We start from the raw sequence: 18,485 nt of genomic DNA on the forward strand, positions 1-18,485 counted from the left end.
TGTTATAGCTATACAAGAATTTCCATGGAGTCAGAAGACTCATCATAGGAGATACATTATTCACACAAACCTATTACCTCTCCTTAAACTAATTCACTGATGAATCACTCACAACAACCCATTCCACCCATTCACCATCCTCCAAGCAAAAAATTAGTCCTAACATCCTTGTTAACCACACTCTCACATAATTTCCATTGGTTACCCCTCATTCTCTTCCCTTCCTGCCATGTATTGAAAAAAAGTCTTCAGCGTCAATCCTATAAAACCAATTTAATAACATATGCTGTATCATGTCTCCTCTTTTGCTTCTATCAGCTAGTTTTTCAAGCCCACAGATCTTCGAACTGTTCTCATAGGGAGCATTCCATAAACCTGTCACAACCTTTGTTACTCTCCTCTGGATCCTCTCTGCCACTTCTTCATACCCACAGAATATGGGTATCCAGATCTTCACACAGTAGCCCAGATGTGGTCTTACTAAGCTTTATAAAGGGGAACAATAACTTCTCAAATCCCTGATTGTTAGTGTTCTTCAATAACCATGCAATCTTATGTGCTGTTTTGGCTACTTTTGCAATATGCTTTTGCAATATGCTCTAAACTTCAAATCCCTGTCCACAGGGATTTGAAGTTTAGAGATTGCTCTTCCCTTCTCCTCCTGATTGGTGACCTGCCATGGCATGAGCAGTTAAAGGGAAGAGAAATCACTAATATCTGGTGTTAAACAACTTGGCTGCTCAGCTGTTTAAATTCTGTCAAAGCTGTACCCATAATTTTTAAATGCATTTATTAATCCTGTCATGTCAAAATGCTAATTACTACTTCTCTCTAAAAGAAATGTTTGTGAAGAAAGAATTTCCTAGAAAATTAATGTCTTTCTCTCTCTTCCCCCACTTTATTATTTAACTAACCAAGTTCTTATCTTTCCAAGGCCTATGTATTTGCTACTTCACTTTGATACATATTTTCAGACATTTATTTGTCTGAAAGCTAAGATATATCTTTTTTTGCATTTTATTATCAAGGTGTGTGTGTGTGTATGTGTGTGTATTATTACATGACACCACTTAGGAGTTCAGGAACTCATTGCAGTAGAGCATTCCATACAATCCACTGTCTACACTCTTAAATCTTCCATCTACACATGCCATTCTACAATACAACACCATCTACCACCATTACATTAAAAAATTATTATTTTTTAAATATATAAACTGCATCTTACTCAGGCTTTTAATACTACTTGATGCTATTAAAAACTCACGTTTCCAGGAGATAAAAACCCTGCTACTTCCACATGAAACTGGCTAACTCATCTTCAATTAAAAAGACTATTATAGAGATTTCTCTCAATGAGAATCAAGCTTAAGAATTTTCCAATCAAAAGCTGTAATGTTCCATTGTTCTTTGGATTGCACTATGGAGGCACTTTGAGAATATATGAGAATTCAATAACAACCCTTTTATTCACACCCACACCTTAAAATTTATAGGGTCAGACATCTCTAATATTATTCAAATATTATTCATAAAATGCGTGTGTAGACAAAAACAGTCAATCCATGAATAAAACACAAAAGTATGAATAGTTAAGAAAAATGACTAATCTTGTCCTTAAACTTCAAACTGCATTCTTTCCAAAATGTTTAAGTAATCTGATTTAGTGGAAGTTTCCTAAGAGAAACAAAAATATTCTTCTATCCCAGTTTCTCAGTTTGGTTGGCTGAGTGGTTAGCATATCCACTCTCCCTTCTACAGTTTGTTGGGTCACATCTGGCCACGGGCATGGATGTTTGTGTGTAGTCCTGTGGAAGTGATGTTTCCATAACTCATTGAACTTATAGTCTGCCTGAAGGAAGACCATAAGTTCAATTCTAATCACTGACTAGAGTAACTTTTTCTAGGCCTTTGTTTAGCCATTTCCCCAAGTCATTTGATCTTTTTGCACAGGCAAGTTGAGCACCTCCATAGAGCAATTGGAAGAATGACAAGACATTACACCCTTTGACTGGAAAAGATCTGAATCCAATTCCTCTCATGATGAGAGGAATCTTTATATGGAGTTTTTTAATTGAAGGTGAGTTTACTGATCTCATATTCTTAAGGAAAGTGAATAACAGTTAACTATGCTCTTGACCTGGTTATTTAATCAAAGTCTTGCAGTGGGTAAGGTTCCTAAGGAGTGGAAAGAAAGCAAAATAGTATGGCTCCACAAGCATGATTCTAGGACAGAAGCTTCCAGTTATACACCAGTCTGTATTACTGCTCTTGTAGTCAAGGTGTAAACAATTTGTTTAAACTAGTCCCATTGTTATACTGGATTGTGGTTGTCTTGTGTACTATGACAAACTGTTTTTTGTGCTCTGAAGATGCTGGATAAAATACCAGCGAAATATCAGCAATAAGTTAATAAATAGTTATTTTTGTATCAGTCTGTGTTCTTATCTATACTGTTAAAATTAATTATCATGTACGACAAACACAAAAGCCTTCCCACATATTATAAGTAGCACTGCTGATGTTAATTCCTTTCAGGAAGATTTGAATAGACTTTTGACTTTGACAGTAAGTGCAAGCTGTTATATTTTGGAGCACATAAATATAAGGCTAATATAAGGATGAGTGCTATATTGACGGTGCAGTACTGCAGGAAGTGGATGAGATTCGAAGTGATGGTGGACAGTAGACTGAAGTTTAGAGGACATATTGCAAGTGTTACAAAGACTGTACATTGTTGTTCCACTACGATACGAAGTACTCTAACATGTAGGGATAAGAAAGTGGTTATGCTACTGCATAAAGCACTGGTCAGATCACACTTGGACTATTGTGCTCAGATTTGGTCACCTGGTTTTCAATGCAATGTGGAAACATTGGAGTGGATCCAGAGAAGGGTGACTAAGACAATATCAGGACTATGGAATGTTGACTATGGAGAGAGAGAGATTGAAGAAATGTGGATTGCAAAGTTTGGTGAATAGGCAGAAAAGAGATGATATGATAGAGATGTTTAAGTAAGTGAGGGAATTTTATCGTATTAATCCGGAGAGGATTATAAGAAGAGTCATGTGGTGAAGAGGGATGTGATGAGTAATTTTTTACATGGAGAATTATCAGTAAATGGAATGCATTACCAGAATATGCTGTTAATGCAGGGAGTGTTAAGGATTTTAAAATTTGGTATGATAGATATGTCAATTGAATGAACCTCCCACAATGAGTATGCCAACTTCATGGAGGGTATAATAATAATGACATTGGATATAGTCAGCAGAGGAACATCCAATTATATGCTGATGGTGCTAAGGTAGGTTAGGAGATAAGGGACATATATGATCCAGAAACTTTGCTGGCTGACTTGAATAGATGATATTCTATGTGGAAGTGTAAATGTTACTGTCAGTTTAATGTTGCTAAGTGCAGGTTATGCATCTTGGACTGAAGTAAGCAGAAACTGAGGGAGCATATTACATGAGACTTTGCTACAAATTGTTAAAGCTAGAGATCTAAGAGTGATGATGGACAGTCAGTCGAAGTTTAAAGCCATATTGCCAAGGTGGTTGAAATCATTACATTGGATAAGTTATCTTGAGTTAGAATGGTGAGTCTGTTACCGCGGTATGACAGAGAGGAGTTTAGAAGGAGGGCCATAATCGCAAATGACATTATGCACAGGTTATGCGGACGGTGTGGTGTGGAATTCGTGGACGTGTGGAATGAGTTTGATGGGCGAAAGGACTTATACAAGATGGATGGCCTGCATTTGAATGGACTTGGTGTGCGGAGACTGGAAAAAGTGTTGCTGAATGAAGTGAAAATGGATGTGCAGAACCAGGGAAACTAGAACTACCAAGGAGGGGGGGGGAAGTGGATATCCAGACATCAGTGAGACAGTTGAGTGTAAAAATGTATATAATGTACCTGAGCCAGCACTAAAGACAAAAAATGGGAATGGGACATTTAGAATAACACATCAAGATAGGGGTGGGACAAAGGGATCACTGCAATTCATGTATACTAATGCCAGGAGTATTAGGAACAAGAAGGAAGAATTTTTGGTCTTGATTGGCTCTTCCTGGCCACAGGTTATTGGAATTAGTGAAACATGGCTGACGGAAGATGATATAGTTAGTGGGATAGAATGTGTAGGTTATAGTATGTTTAGGAGGGACAGAGAGAATAAAATTGGGGGAGGGATGTTATTGATGATAGCTGATGAACTGCAGCCAAGGAGAATTGAAGTATTGCAGGATAGTGAAAGGAGCTCATTTGAGGCTATTTGGTGTGAGATTGACACTGGCAGAATAAAATATACAGTTGGGTGCTGCTATAGACCAGGTAATGGAATAGATGGTGGAGATGGTATGCATAAACAAATTGATGAAATGTGTGGAAGGAGGGTAATTATTATGGGGGATTTCAACTATGGTAACATTGATTGGAAGGAGGAGAGGACACGTGAGGAAGGAAATGGATTTTATTCAATTATTAAGGGATAACTATCTGAAACAGCATGTAATTGAAAATACTAGGGGTGTGAGAGTGCTTGACCTGGTAATTGCATCTCAAAATTTGACTGTAATGAATATGACCATGTTGCCACCTATTGGTGAGAGTGATCATAAGGTCTTGACCTGGGAGGTGGCTAAAGGTGTGCAATTTGTGATTAAGACAGGGTATATGTGAAATTACCGTGCTGGCAAGTATGACAAGCTTAAGAGATTGCTTGGATCAGTGCCATGGCATGTACAACTGCAAGGGCTGGACGTCGATAGAGCATGGGAAGTGGTCAAAGAGCATTTACAGGAGGTTATGGCTGATTGTATACCTAAGGTCCGAATAGTGAAACAAGTAGGGGTTAAATGGATGAATAACACCATTAAACTTGAGCTGCAAAAAAAGAAACAACTATGGAGGGAATTTAAAGAAAGGGGTGACCTGCAGGCACACGAATGGTATAAAGTGCAGGCTAGAAGGGTAACGAGTGTGGTAAAAACAGCAAAAGCCGATTATGAAAGGAAACTAGCTATGCAAGCAAAAGAGAATCCCAAACAGTTCTTTCAATATGCTGTAAGCAAGAAAAAACTGTACATGGCAAAATGATTTTAAGGAATGACGATGGTCAAGAGTTCACTGAACCAGTCGATATAGCGGAGTTACTGAGTGAGCACTTTGCAAAAGTATATCATCCAGGTGGTGACATTGAAACAATGAAGGAACCATTAGTTTATACAGGAATTGTGATGAATGAAGTGGAGGTGAATAGTCTATTACAGAACCTTAATGTGAATACATCTGTGGGACTGGATGGTATACCGGCACGGGTCTTGCATGAAGCGGCTAAGGAATTATCAGTGCCCTTGACCATGTTGTTTAATCTGAGTCTCGGGTCTGGCTTGGTCCCGAAGGCGTGGAAAGAGGGGAAAATAGTTTCACTGCATAAAGCAGGATCCAAGACTATGGTTGCAAATTACCGACCGATCAGCATATCAGGAGTCATTGTCAAGGTCTTGGAGAAAGTAGTCAAGGGAAAAATACAGGAATGGATTGATGAAAATGAGATACTGTACAGAGGACAGCATGGCTTTGTGAAGGATAGATCATGCCTCAGTAACTTGCTCAAGTTTTATAACAAGGTGACGGCTGAACTGGATAAGGGAAATGGGTTTACAGTGATACTGCTGGACCTGGCAAAGGCGTTTGACAGGATACCACATGGAATTCTAATCTGTAAACTACAACATATGGGAATGGATATAGGGTTGGTGAGATGGATAGCTGGGTGGTTGATGGAGAGATATAAAAGAGTAGTTTATTCAGGAGTAGAGTCCAAAGGACGGCCTGTGACTAGTGGTGTGCCACAGGGTTCTGTTCTTGGACCACTGCTGTTTAATCTGTTCATTAACGATATAGGGAAGGGTCTAAGTGGGACAGTTCATTTGTTCGCTGATGATGCAAAGTTGGGTAGGGTGATAGTGAATGCAGAAGATGTCAAAGTCTTGCCAATTAGATAAATTTAATGTGACAAAATGTAAGGTTATGCATTTCGGAGTGAAAAGATTAGCAGCAGTATACCACATTGGTGGAACTGTACTCCAAGAGATTGATGAGGCCAGGGACTTGGGAGTGTTGGTGGATAGGGAGATGAAGTTTAGGGGACACCTTGCGAAAGTAGCTAAATCAGCTCATCAACTCACTTGGTTGTTGAAAAATACCTTGACGAGCAGAGACAAGCAAGTTATTGTACCTCTGTACCGAGCCCTGATAAGACCTCATCTCGACTACTGTGCCCAGATTTGGTCACCTCGGTTCCTTCTTAATGGGGAGGAGGTGGAGAGGATCCAGAGGCGAGTGACTAAGATGATAGCAGGTCTATGGAATGAACCATATGAGAACAGGTTGAAGATTTGTGGGTTGCAGAAACTAGTTGATAGGCGGAAAAGGGGAGATATGATTGAGACATTCAAATTGCTAAAAGAATTCTATAGGATTAATTCAGAGGATATTTTTGAGAACAGGGCTAGTTGTGGGAGAACTAGGGGACACCCATGGAAGCTGGGCAAGAGCGTGGTTAGCAGGGGTGTTAGAGCTGGGTTCTTTACTTTTAGAGTGGTAAATGAGTGGAATAAGCTGCTAGAGTCTGTTGTGGGTGCTATGACAGTGAGCGAGTTCAAGGCAAGGTATGATAGATACTGTGAGAATATTGAACAGTTGTGTGAACATGATGTTTAGGGCCTCCCTCGATGAGTCTAAGGACTCCCTGGAGTAGCCCGTAATAATGATAATAATCAAAATATTAAAGAGAAATTAACTTATACAAATAAGGAGGTTATTCTTCCACTTCAGATAGCTTTCATAAGACCACACTTAGGATGAAGAAGCAGCTAAAGATTCAACATTAGGAAACCGAGATATCTTGCCTGTGGAATTCTTCAAAGGTTGAGAACTAGGAAGAGGAGGAAAGGGGAATTTTACACTATTGATACATCAGTCTTGAAGCTCATGGCAGGTTGGAAGAGAACACTGTCACCTTGGAAGCAGAGTACAGATGTGGTTAGGAAGCATATGAGGTTCAGGTTCTTCTCATGGCATGAAGCTGCTAGAATTTTAAAATCCTTAACACTTCATGCATTAACGACATATTCTGGTAATACATTCCATTCACTGACCATAAGCTGCTAGAAGACAGTGTGAGTACATCTTCTGTGAATGTTTTCAAGGAGAGGTATCATAGGTTCTTAGGCATTGCATGACCTACAAAAGGTTCCCTCCCTCAATGAGTTCCAGATTCATTGAAGATACTCATGAAGGTGCCACTTGATAAGCTGATATATAAGTTACAACACATGAGTTTAGATATTAGGTTAGTGAAATGAATTGGAGACTGGCTGCTGATACTAACCAGAGTTGTGTATTATGAGGGAGCAGTGTCAAGGAAGCAGAAGGTCACAAGTGAGGTACCACAAGACTTTGTACTGGAACCTCTACTGTTTAATCATCATGTCTATGACACTTCAAAGGATTACAGGGTCCCCCCCCCCCCCTTTCAGATGGCATTAAACTGGGAAGGGTTATCAGTTATAGTATTAATGCGATGACTCTTTAGAAGTATTTGAATAGCTGGACATATGAGCAAAGGAATGGGAGTCTTTATACTCAATTGATGGAACTATATTAAAATAGAGGAGGAAAGTGATCTTGGGGTGGTGATTTGATGGAAATTTGAAGTTTAGGAGACATATTGTGAAGGTAATTCATAGGATTGCTCCAGTATTGAGAAGGACATTGACCAGTAGAGATAGAAGATAGTATAAAGCCTTGTTCAAACCACATCTACATTACTGTGTGCCTGTTCACCAGTATTTGAAGGGGGATAATTAACCTTGGAGAGGTGCAGAGGCAGATAACAAAAATGATATTAAGACCATACAACGTTAGTCATGAAAATAAAATGAAGGCACATTAACTGCCAAGTTTGATGGATAGAAGATGAATGGGTGATATGACTGAGATTTAAATTGCTGAGAAGTGGTTATAAGATTGACACTAGGGAGATCTTTTGTACAGTAGAACAAGGGGAAATACCTGATAGTTGCAATTGGAAGCAGCTAGAACTGGCTTTGCAATGTATTCCACAGTCCACCCACCACATGGAGGGTCGGTGGACTATGGAATGCACTGCCTGATAACATGGTGAGAGAGCACAAAAAGGGAACAATATTAAGGAGTGGCATAATACTGTGTTGTTAGACATGGACCTCCCACAATGAGTCTTGTGACTCCATAGAAGGCCTGAGCAATAATAAAATATACAGAATAAGTGCTTACTAATTTTATTATTATTATCCAGGCTTCCATGGAGTCAAAAGACTCATCGTGGGAGGTCGTTTTTAGGAAACACAAAGTTTATCATACCACTCCTTGAACCCATTGACTGTTCCTGCTTTAGCCTCTCTCTCTCTCAGGCAATGCATTCCATAGTTCAACTACCCTCCATGCAAAGAAACCACTCCTCACTCTCGCGCTCACAGCCTCCTTTCCTAACTTACAGGGATAGTCCCTTGTCATCACTCCTTCCCGCTGTTCGACCAACCAAAAGAACTCCCCCAATGTCTACCCTGTAACTGCCTCTCAGCAGTTTAGAAGTCTCAATCATATTACTTCTCCTTTTTCTATCCACCAAACTCTGCAGTCCACATTCCCTCAGTTGATCCTCGTAACTGACTTTGTACAGTCCTGAAACCATCTTTGTTATCCGCCTCTATACCCTTTCCACAGTTAATTTATCCCCTTCAAATCCTGCGGACCAAACCTGAGAACAATAGTCCAAGTGTGATCTGATCAGGGTCTTATACAACAGAATGATAACTCTTATCTCTGCAGGTTAGCGTCCTTATCAGTATTGCAGCAATCTTCTGGGTTACCTTCATCACCTTTGCAATATGCTCCCTGAATTTCAGTTTTCTATCAATCTCACCCCCCCCCCCAGATCTCGTCTCCCCTACTTCTTCCTCCAGTATAGCTCCTCCAATCGAGTATGCATCCTCCCATCAATGGTTCCCAAAATTAAACTGACACCGCCCCCCCCCCCCCCACCATTCATTTGTCCATCTGTCTAGTTTATTCAAATCCTCTTGCAGGGCTGCCACAGCTGCACTATTACTGATAACCCTTCCCAGCTTCACATCATCTGCAAACAACTGAATATCCCCTTGCAATCCATTGACAATGTCATTGATATAAAGGTTGAACAATACAGGTCCCAGTACTGAGCCCTGTGGAACACCACTTGTAACCTTCTGCCTCCTTGATATTGTCCCACAATACACAACTCTCTGATACCTATCAGACAGCCAATCCCAAATTGACTAACCCGATATCAAAACCCATCTGCTGCAACTTAAATATCAGCTTATCATGTGGCACCCTGTCAAACGCCTTTGCAAAATCTAAAAAAATGGCAGTATGCCTTTCCCTCATCAACTGCTCTTGTCACTTTATTATAAAAAGGCAATCATATTACTAAAGCAAGAACACCCCTTAACAAATCCATGTTGATTCTCACAAATAACATTACCCTCATCTGCCCAACGTGCATGCGTTCAAATTTTGCTGTTTGAAATATATCACAATTAAATTTTCAACGCATTTCACTTGCAGTTATCATTTCTCTGCAACTGTCAAGAACAAGCCTCATTAAATGCAAAGTCAGGGGTACTATTAATTCTCTTAAACCACAATCCCATCCAATTCTGCTAACTTACTGACAGATTACTCAGTATTCCATACATCTCCATTTCACTTCTTCCCAATGTTCTCAGTAGTAAAAGTTTATAAAATTATGTGTACTTCTTTGTAATCTGTTTCATCCCTGACAGCCTTAGCAGAGTCTATTACTATTATTACGGGCAACTCCAGGGAGTCATTAGACTCATCGAGGGAGGCCCCAAATCATATTCATCACAACTATTTGACATTCATACAGTATCTATCATACCTCGCCTTAAACTCATTCACTGTCACAGCATCCACCACAGACTCAGGGAGCGCATTCCACTCATTCACTACTCTAAAAGTAAAGAACCCAGCTCTAACACCTTTACTAACCACACTTTTGCCCAGTTTCCATGGATGTCCCCTAGTCCTCCCAAAACCAGCCCTGTTCTCAAAAATATCTTCTGAATTAATTTTATAGAAACCCTTCAGTAATTTGAATGTCTCAATCATATCTCCCCTCCTCCGCCTATCAACCAATTTTTGCAACCCACAATTCCTCAACCTGTTCTCATACGGTTCATTCCACAGACCTGCTATCATCTTGGTCACTCGCCTCTGGATCCTCTCCACCTCCTCCCCATCAAGAAGAAACCTAGGTGACCAAATCTGAGCACAGTAGTCTAGATGGGGTCTTATCAAGGCTCGATACAGAGGAACAATAACCTGCTTGTCTCTGCTTGTCATCATATTCTTCAGCAACCAAGTGATTTGATGAGCTGTTTTGGTCACTTCTGCAATGTGTCCCCTAAATTTCAATTCCTTATCTACCAACACTCCTAAATCTCGTGCCTCATCAACTTCCTGGAGCACGGTTCCACCAATGCAGTAAACTGCCGCCAATCTTTTCACCCCAAAATGCATAACCTTACATTTTGCCACATTAAACTGACATCCATTCTCCTTAGCCCAGACCTCCAATCTATCCAAATCATCCTGCAAAATTTTGACGTCATCTGCATTCACTATTGCCCTACCCAACTTCGCATCATCCGCAAACAAATGAACTGTTTCTCTCAGATCATTTCCTATATCATTTATGAACAAATTAAACAGCAGTGGTCCAAGAACAGATCCTTGTGGCATACCACTAGTCACAGGCCGTCTTGTGGACTCTACTCCCGAGTAAACCACTCTCTGATATCTCTCCGTCAACCACCCTCCTATCCATCTCACCAACCCTATGTCCATTCCCATATGCTGCAATTTACTGATTAGAATTCCATGTGGAATCCTGTCAAAGGCCTTGGCAAGGTCCAGTAGAATCACCGTAAACCCATTACCCTTATCCAGTTCAGCCGTCACTGTGTTATAATACGTGAGCAAGTTACTGAGGCATGACCTACCCTTCACAAAACCATGCTGTCCCCGATACAGTATCCCATTTTCTTCTATCCAATCTTGTATTTTCCTCTTGACTATTTTCTCTAAGACCTTGACAATGATTCCTGATATGCTAATCGGTCAGTAATTTACTACAGAAGTCTTGGAACCACCTTTATGCAGTGGAACTATTTTCCCCTCTTTCTACCCGCTCGGGACTAACCCAGACCCGAGACTCAAATTAAACAAAATGGTCAAGGGTACTGACAATTCTTTAGCTGCTTCTCGTACAACACGAGCTGGTATACCATCTAATCCCACAGATGTATTGACATTGAGGTTATGCAATAGACTACTCACCTCCACTTCATTAACCACAATTCCCGTATAATCTACTGGTTTATTCGTTTCTGCAATGTCACCACCTGGATGATATACTTTTGCAAAGTGCTCACTCAGTAACTCAACTATCTCAACTGATTCAGTTACCTCCCTACCATGGGCATTCTTTAAAATCAATCTGCCATGTACATTTTTCCTTTTACTTGCTACATATCTAAAAAACTGTTTAGGATTCTCTTTAGCCTGCATGGCCAATGTTCTTTCGTAATCCTTTTTTGCTTTTCTTACCACACTCGTCACCCTTCTGGCCTGTGCTTTATACCGTTCATGTGCCTGCCGGTCACCCTTCTCCTTAAATTCCCTCCATAGTTGTTTCTTTTTTTGCAACTCAAGCTTAATGGTGTTATTCATCCATTTAACCCCTACTTGATTTATTATTCGGACTCTAGGTATACAGTCAGCCATTACTTCATGCAAGCACTTCTTAACTACCTCCCATGCACTATCAACTTCTAGTCCTTGCAGTTGTACATGCCATGGCACTGAACCAATCAAACTCCTAAGCTTGTCATACTTTCCAGCCCGATAATTCCACATGTACCCTGTCTTAATTGAAAATTCTACACCTTTAGCCACCTCCCAAGTTAAGACCCTATGATCACTCTCACCGATTGGTGGCAATGTGGTCATATTTGTTACAGCCAAATCCTCAGATGTAATTACTAGGTCAAGCACTCTCTGACCCCTAGTATTTTCCATTACATGCTGTCGCAGATAGTTATCCCTTAATAACCGCATAAAATCCAGTTCCTTCCTCCCGTGTGTCCTCTCCTCACTCCAATCAATGCGACCATAGTTGAAATCTCCCATAATAATCACCCTCCTTCCACCCATTTCTTCTATTTGCTTGTGCATACTGTCACCACCATCTTTTCCATCACCTGGTCTATAGCAGCACCCAATTGTATATTTAGTTCTGCTAGCCACAATCGCACACCAAATGGCCTCAAATGTGCTCTTTTCTCTATCCTGCAATTCAACTTCTATTCTCCTTGGCTGGAGCTCATCAGCTATCATCAACAATACTCCTCCCCCCATTTTATTCTCTCTGTCATTCCTGAACACACTATACCCATCACATTCAATCCCACTAGTTATATCATCTACAGTCAGCCATGTTTCACTAATACCTATAACCTGTGGTCTGGAAGTGCCAACCATGGCCAAAAACTCTTCCTTCTTGTTCCTAATACTCCTAGTATTAGTGTACATGAATTTAAGACCCCCATTAGCCCCAACCCTACCTTGATGCCTTATATTAACTATCCCACTCAGATTTGTTGTCCTTATTTGCTCTAGCATATTATATTCATTCTTACATTCAACTGCCTCCATAAGGACTGTATCTCTACCACCCCCCCCCCCTCCCTTAACAAATCTAGTTTCCCTGAATTTGCACATCCACTACATTCAGCAACACTTTCTCAAGTCTTCTTACACCGTAACCATTCAAATGCAAGCCATCCATCTTATATAGATCCTTTCGCCCATCAAACTCACTCCACACATCCACAAATTCCACACCACTCGTCATACATAACCCACGCATAAAGTCATTTGCAATTATAGCCCTCCTTTTAAACATTTCACTGTCATACCGTGGCAAAAGACTAATCATTCTAACTCTCTCACTCTTTTCTTTTGCTACCTCAAACAATTCATTTAGGTCTTCTATCATTGTCTAATAAGTTATTCATTCCCCCCCCCTTGCAATCCACAAGAAAGGAAACTCCTTGTTATTATCTTTGGGCTGCTTCTGCTAGCTTCTTATATTCTGATTTCTCTTTCCTTAGTAGACCTATCACTTTCTAAGTTCACATTTCATATTCTTCATTTAGTTCTCTCTTCATTTTTTTAATACTTTTTCTATAGCTACTAGTTTTTACTTCTTAATCTTTAAACTATCCATTTAACTTCCACTCTGTTTGTCCTCTCTAACTTTAGGTATACAATTCCTTACTGCCAACTCCAAATGTTCTACTTAAAATGCTCCCAAATTTTTCTTTCCAACCCAGTTTTCTTACTCTATCTCCAAGTCTGTCATAATCTTCCATCCTATAATTCTACATGCATACCTTTATCCCAGATCTCGCATGCTTACTCCTCTCCCAAGGTCAGTGTGATCACTTTTGCTTACCAGAAGCAAAGTTGACACCCTATTTAAATCACATTTTAAAATTCTTATTTGAATTTAAAATTTAAAAGTTTATGAAATTTTGTGTCTGTCATATGCCAAGGTCATATTATTTAATATCAGAAAATCATTTTACCCCCTGTTATTTATATTCTACTCCCTGCTTTTGATCTATATGTATTTAATCTAAATATCTTTCTAAATATTTTTCCCTGAATCATCATATCAAATAGTTTTAAATTCATTCAAATGCTTTGGTACTGTTATCAGGGATGAACAATCATAATGGTGGAACCGGATGCAATGTAATTTTGCAATCTTGATGTTGGTGATACTGCCAGTCTGGCCAGATGAGGGTAATGTTATCTGTGAGAGTCAGCATGGATTTATTAAGGGGCACTTTTGTTTTAGTAATTTTATTGCCTTTTTATAATAAAGTGACAAGAGCAGATGATGAGGGAAAGGCATATTCTACCATTTTTTTGGATTTTACAAAAGGCATCTGACAGAGTGCTACATGATAAGCTGATATTTAAGTTGCATCACATGGGTCTGAATGTCAGGTTAGTGATTTGGATTGGGGATTGGCTATCTGATAGGTATCAGAGTTGTGTATGAGGGAGCAGTATCAAGGAAGCAGAAGGTTACAAGTGGGATATTGGGACCTGTATTGTTTAACATTTTTGTCAATGGATTGCAAGGGGATATTCAGTTGTTTGAAGATGATGTGAAGCTGGAAAGGGTTATTAGTAATAGTGCAGATGTGGTAATCCTTCAAGGTTACCACATCTGCACATTGGGAAAATGAATGGGGATTTAGCTTAATTCAGTTAAATGTAAAGTCCTGAAGTTTGAGCTACATCAATGGGAGATTGCTTACTCTGTTGGAGGCATTGTACTGGAGGAAGTGGGATAGGCAAAGGATCCTAGTGTGATGATTGCTAGAAACTTGAATTCAGAGAACATCGCAAAGCTGATGAAAGTAACCCAGAGGATTGCTTCAATATTGAGAAGGATGCTAACCAGCAGAGATAAAAGAGTTGTCATTCCATTGTATAAAGTCCTGATCAGACCACACCTGGACTATTGTGCTCATATTTTGTCCTACCCAGGATTTGAAGGAGATAAATTAACCTTGGAAAGAGTGCAGAGGCAGATAACAAAGGTGATATCAGGACTGTACAATGTTAATTACTATTATTACGGGCAACTCCAGGGAGTCATTAGACTCATCGAGGGAGGCACCAAATCATATTCATCACAACTATTCAACATTCATACAGTATCTATCATACCTTGCCTTAAACTCATTCACTGTCACAGCATCCACCACAGACTCAGGGAGTGCATTCCACTCATTCACTACTCTAAAAGTAAAGAACCTAGCTCTAACACCTTTACTAACCACACTTTTGCCCAGTTTCAATGGATGTCCCCTAGTCCTCCCACAACCAGCCCTGTTCTCAAAAATATCTTCTGAATTAATTTTATAGAAACCCTTCAGTAATTTGAATGTCTCAATCATATCCCCCCTCCTCCGCCTATCAACCAATTTTTGCAACCCACAAATCCTCGACCTGTTCTCATAAGGTTCATTCCACAGACCTGCTATCATCTTGGTCACTAGCCTCTGAATCCTCTCCACCTCCTCCCCATCAAGAAGAAACCTAGGTGACCAAATCTGGGCACAGTAGTCGAGATGGGGTCTTATCAAGGCTCGATACAGAGGAACAATAACCTGCTTGTCTCTGCTTGTCAATGTATTCTTCAGCAACCAAGTGATTTGATGAGCTGATTTGGCCACTTTTGCAATGTGTCCCCTAAATTTCAATTCCTTATCCACCAACACTCCTAAATCTCGTGCCTCATCAATTTCCTGGAGCACAGTTCCACCAATGCAGTAAACTGACGCCAATCTTTTCACCCCAAAATGCATAACCTTACATTTTGCCACATTAAATTGACATCCATTCTCCTCAGCCCAGACCTCCAATCTATCCAAATCATCCTGCAAAATTCTGACGTCATCTGCATTCACTATTGCCCTCCCCAACTTCGCATCATCCGCAAACCAATGAACTGTTCCTCTCAGATCCTTTCCTATATCATTAATGAACAAATTAAACAGCAGTGGTCCAAGAACAGATCCTTGTGGCACACCACTAGTCACAGGCCGTCTTGTGGACTCTACTCCTGAGTAAACCACTCTCTGATATCTCTCCATCAACCACCCTCTTATCCATCTCACCAACCCTATGTCCCTCCCCATATGCTGCAATTTACTGATTAGAATTCCATGTGGTATCCTGTCAAAGGCCTTAGCAAGGTCCAGTAGAATCACTGTAAACCCATTATCCTTATCCAGTTCAGCCGTCACTGTGTTATAATACGTGAGAAAGTTACTGAGGCATGAGGATAGACTGAGGGAATGTGTACTGCAAAGTTTAGTAGATAAAAGAAGGAGGGGTGATATGATCGAGACATTTAAAGCTGTTAAAAAGGTAGTTACAGGGTTGACAATGGGTTCTTTCATTTGGTAGAACAGAGAGAAGGAGCAAGGACAAAGGGCCCATCCCTGAAAGATACAAAAGGAACTCATCAGGAAGAGGAGTAGTTTCTTTCCATAGAGGGTGGTTGAACCATGGAATGCACTGCCTGGTATTGGTGAGAGGGCAAATGGTGAATGAGTTCAAGGAGTGGTATGACAGACTGTGTTTTCTAGGATGGGTCTCCTTACTCATGTGACTCCATGGAGATCCTGAATAATAATAATAATAATAATAATAATAATAATAATGAGCAAGTTTGTGAATGTAGGGCACATGTTAAATATTCTAAACTTGATAAAATTTTCTTAAAATTTACAAGATTAAAATTTACCTCAAAATAGATCTGACCTTGTCACGCAGGTCTAGTTAACATGCCATGGACAAGTGTCACAAGGATCCACTGAAAAAAAGGAAAAGCCACCTTACTTCATAGATGAAAATCTAAATATGGAAGACTTTCATGAATTCGTCTCTTCTCAGAAGTATCACTCCCACTTCAGCAAATCTGGCTTTATGAAACAACATACAATGATCTCTCAGTTATCTGACCTACAAATAAATAAACCTTTAATCCTAACAATCATGGAATGGATTAGTATGTAGACTGATGTCTGGACAGTGCTATATAAGTGATCCTTCAATTAAGGACTTTCAGTTATCTGACTAGCAAACTGATTTCCCTTGTTGTGATTGAATACTTCAGGATTACTGTATTTTGAAGCCTAATCTTCATATACTTACAAGGGCCAAATATACTCAACTCTGCCCACCATGTGATATTCCTCAGGACTGTAAACTGATTCCCCTTCTTTGCACCAGTCTTTCTTATTCATGTATTCATAAATTAATAATATACCAGTGTAGTGTTTCCTTATTGATAATAAGTTGACTTTGGAGAAATACTGGACACGATGATTAAAGTATTTTAGTTCCTAAAAATGCCAGCGAGTGATACTCAACATATAAGCTTGCACATCAGACTAATATTTTGTTATGTTCCCAGTTGTGTGTCCCAGTTTTGAGATTTCAAAATTTATTCTAACTATAACTGACCAGAGCATGTAAAATGCAGCTTAATTTCATATCTAGCAGAATTCAACTTACATCAGATCATTCCAGATATGACAAATGCCACAAGCAAAGTTAGTATACATAACAAAAGGCCAACCAAATATTCCTCTTGCAAACTTCATAATGTGACAAGCTGACTGAAGTGTCATCCACTGAGGATATGATCTGGGTGGAAATGCTGTTATGGCAGATTTGTTACCTTCAAATGATAAGAAGAAAACATATCAGAAACTATATACAGATATTTTCAAGTTTATCAGAATTTTGCAACAAGATTTAAAACATTATTAAGTTATGAAATGTTTTAGTTAAAGGATACAGATCAATAATTTGAAATAGAAATGGGATAAAACTGAGTAGAACAAAATTTTATTAACAGACCTCCACAGAGTCTTACTCAAGAGAGGTCTTTATCAATCAGCAACATAACTGACATAATGTACCATAAACTCATTCACCATCTCTCTATGATCACATCCTCCAGTAATGTATTCCTGTCTACTATCCTACACGTAAAATAGTAGTCATCATGCTGCTCACCACCCTCTTACAGAAGTTCCAAGGATGGCCTCCCATCTCTTCACTCCACTGTATAAAGGGGGAGAGGGGAGGGAGGGAGGGAGAGAGAGAGAGAGAGAGAGAGAGAGAGAGAGAGAGAGAGAGAGAGAGAGAGAGAGAGAGAGGCTCTCCCTTTCCATTTACTGTCTCTATGCTCACATCCTCCAGTTATTTATTCCTGTCTTTTTATTATTCTACACATGAAATAGTAATCATCATGCTGCTCACCACCCTCATACAGAAATTCCAAGGTTGCAAACTTCAAAATGTGACAAGCTAACTGAAGTGTCATCCACTGAGGATATAATCTGGGTGGAAATATTGCATATTTGTTACCTTCAAATGATAAGAAGAAAAACATGTCAGAAACTATATACAGATATTTTAACAATACAGTTTTGCAACAAAATTTAAAATCATATGCAATTTACATTTTCTGAACCTTTCCTCATAACTAACATTCTGGAGTTGTGATATTGCTTAATTCTATGTTAGTGTCCTCCTCATCATAGCAATATGATGTGTGGTCTTAAAATCTTGCAATATATATCTCTTGAACTTCATGCCTTTGTTGACTTCAACCCTCCCCCCTCCCACACATTCACAAATCTTGCCTGCCTCCTTGAGTGGCACTGTTGCAGGACACAATGCAGTATTATACTTCTACACTC

General features: G+C 39.6%; 1 protein-coding gene across 1 annotated transcript in view; it reads right to left on the reverse strand.

Annotated features, from left to right (window-relative positions):
- LOC150109053 (diacylglycerol lipase-beta-like) overlaps positions 1-18,485 on the reverse strand; it is a 220,339-nt gene that overhangs the window by 54,772 nt on the left and 147,082 nt on the right. The window contains exon 8 of the mRNA XM_090405133.1: positions 17,290-17,455. Coding sequence (XP_090261259.1) covers positions 17,290-17,455 — 166 coding nt within the window. The remainder of the gene's footprint in view (positions 1-17,289; positions 17,456-18,485) is intronic.

This window comes from Typopeltis vanoorti, chromosome 2 (assembly GCF_054136105.1).
Source record: "Typopeltis vanoorti isolate ZY-2024b chromosome 2, IOZ_Tvanoo_1.0, whole genome shotgun sequence".
Classification (NCBI taxonomy): Eukaryota; Metazoa; Arthropoda; class Arachnida; order Uropygi; family Thelyphonidae; genus Typopeltis; species Typopeltis vanoorti.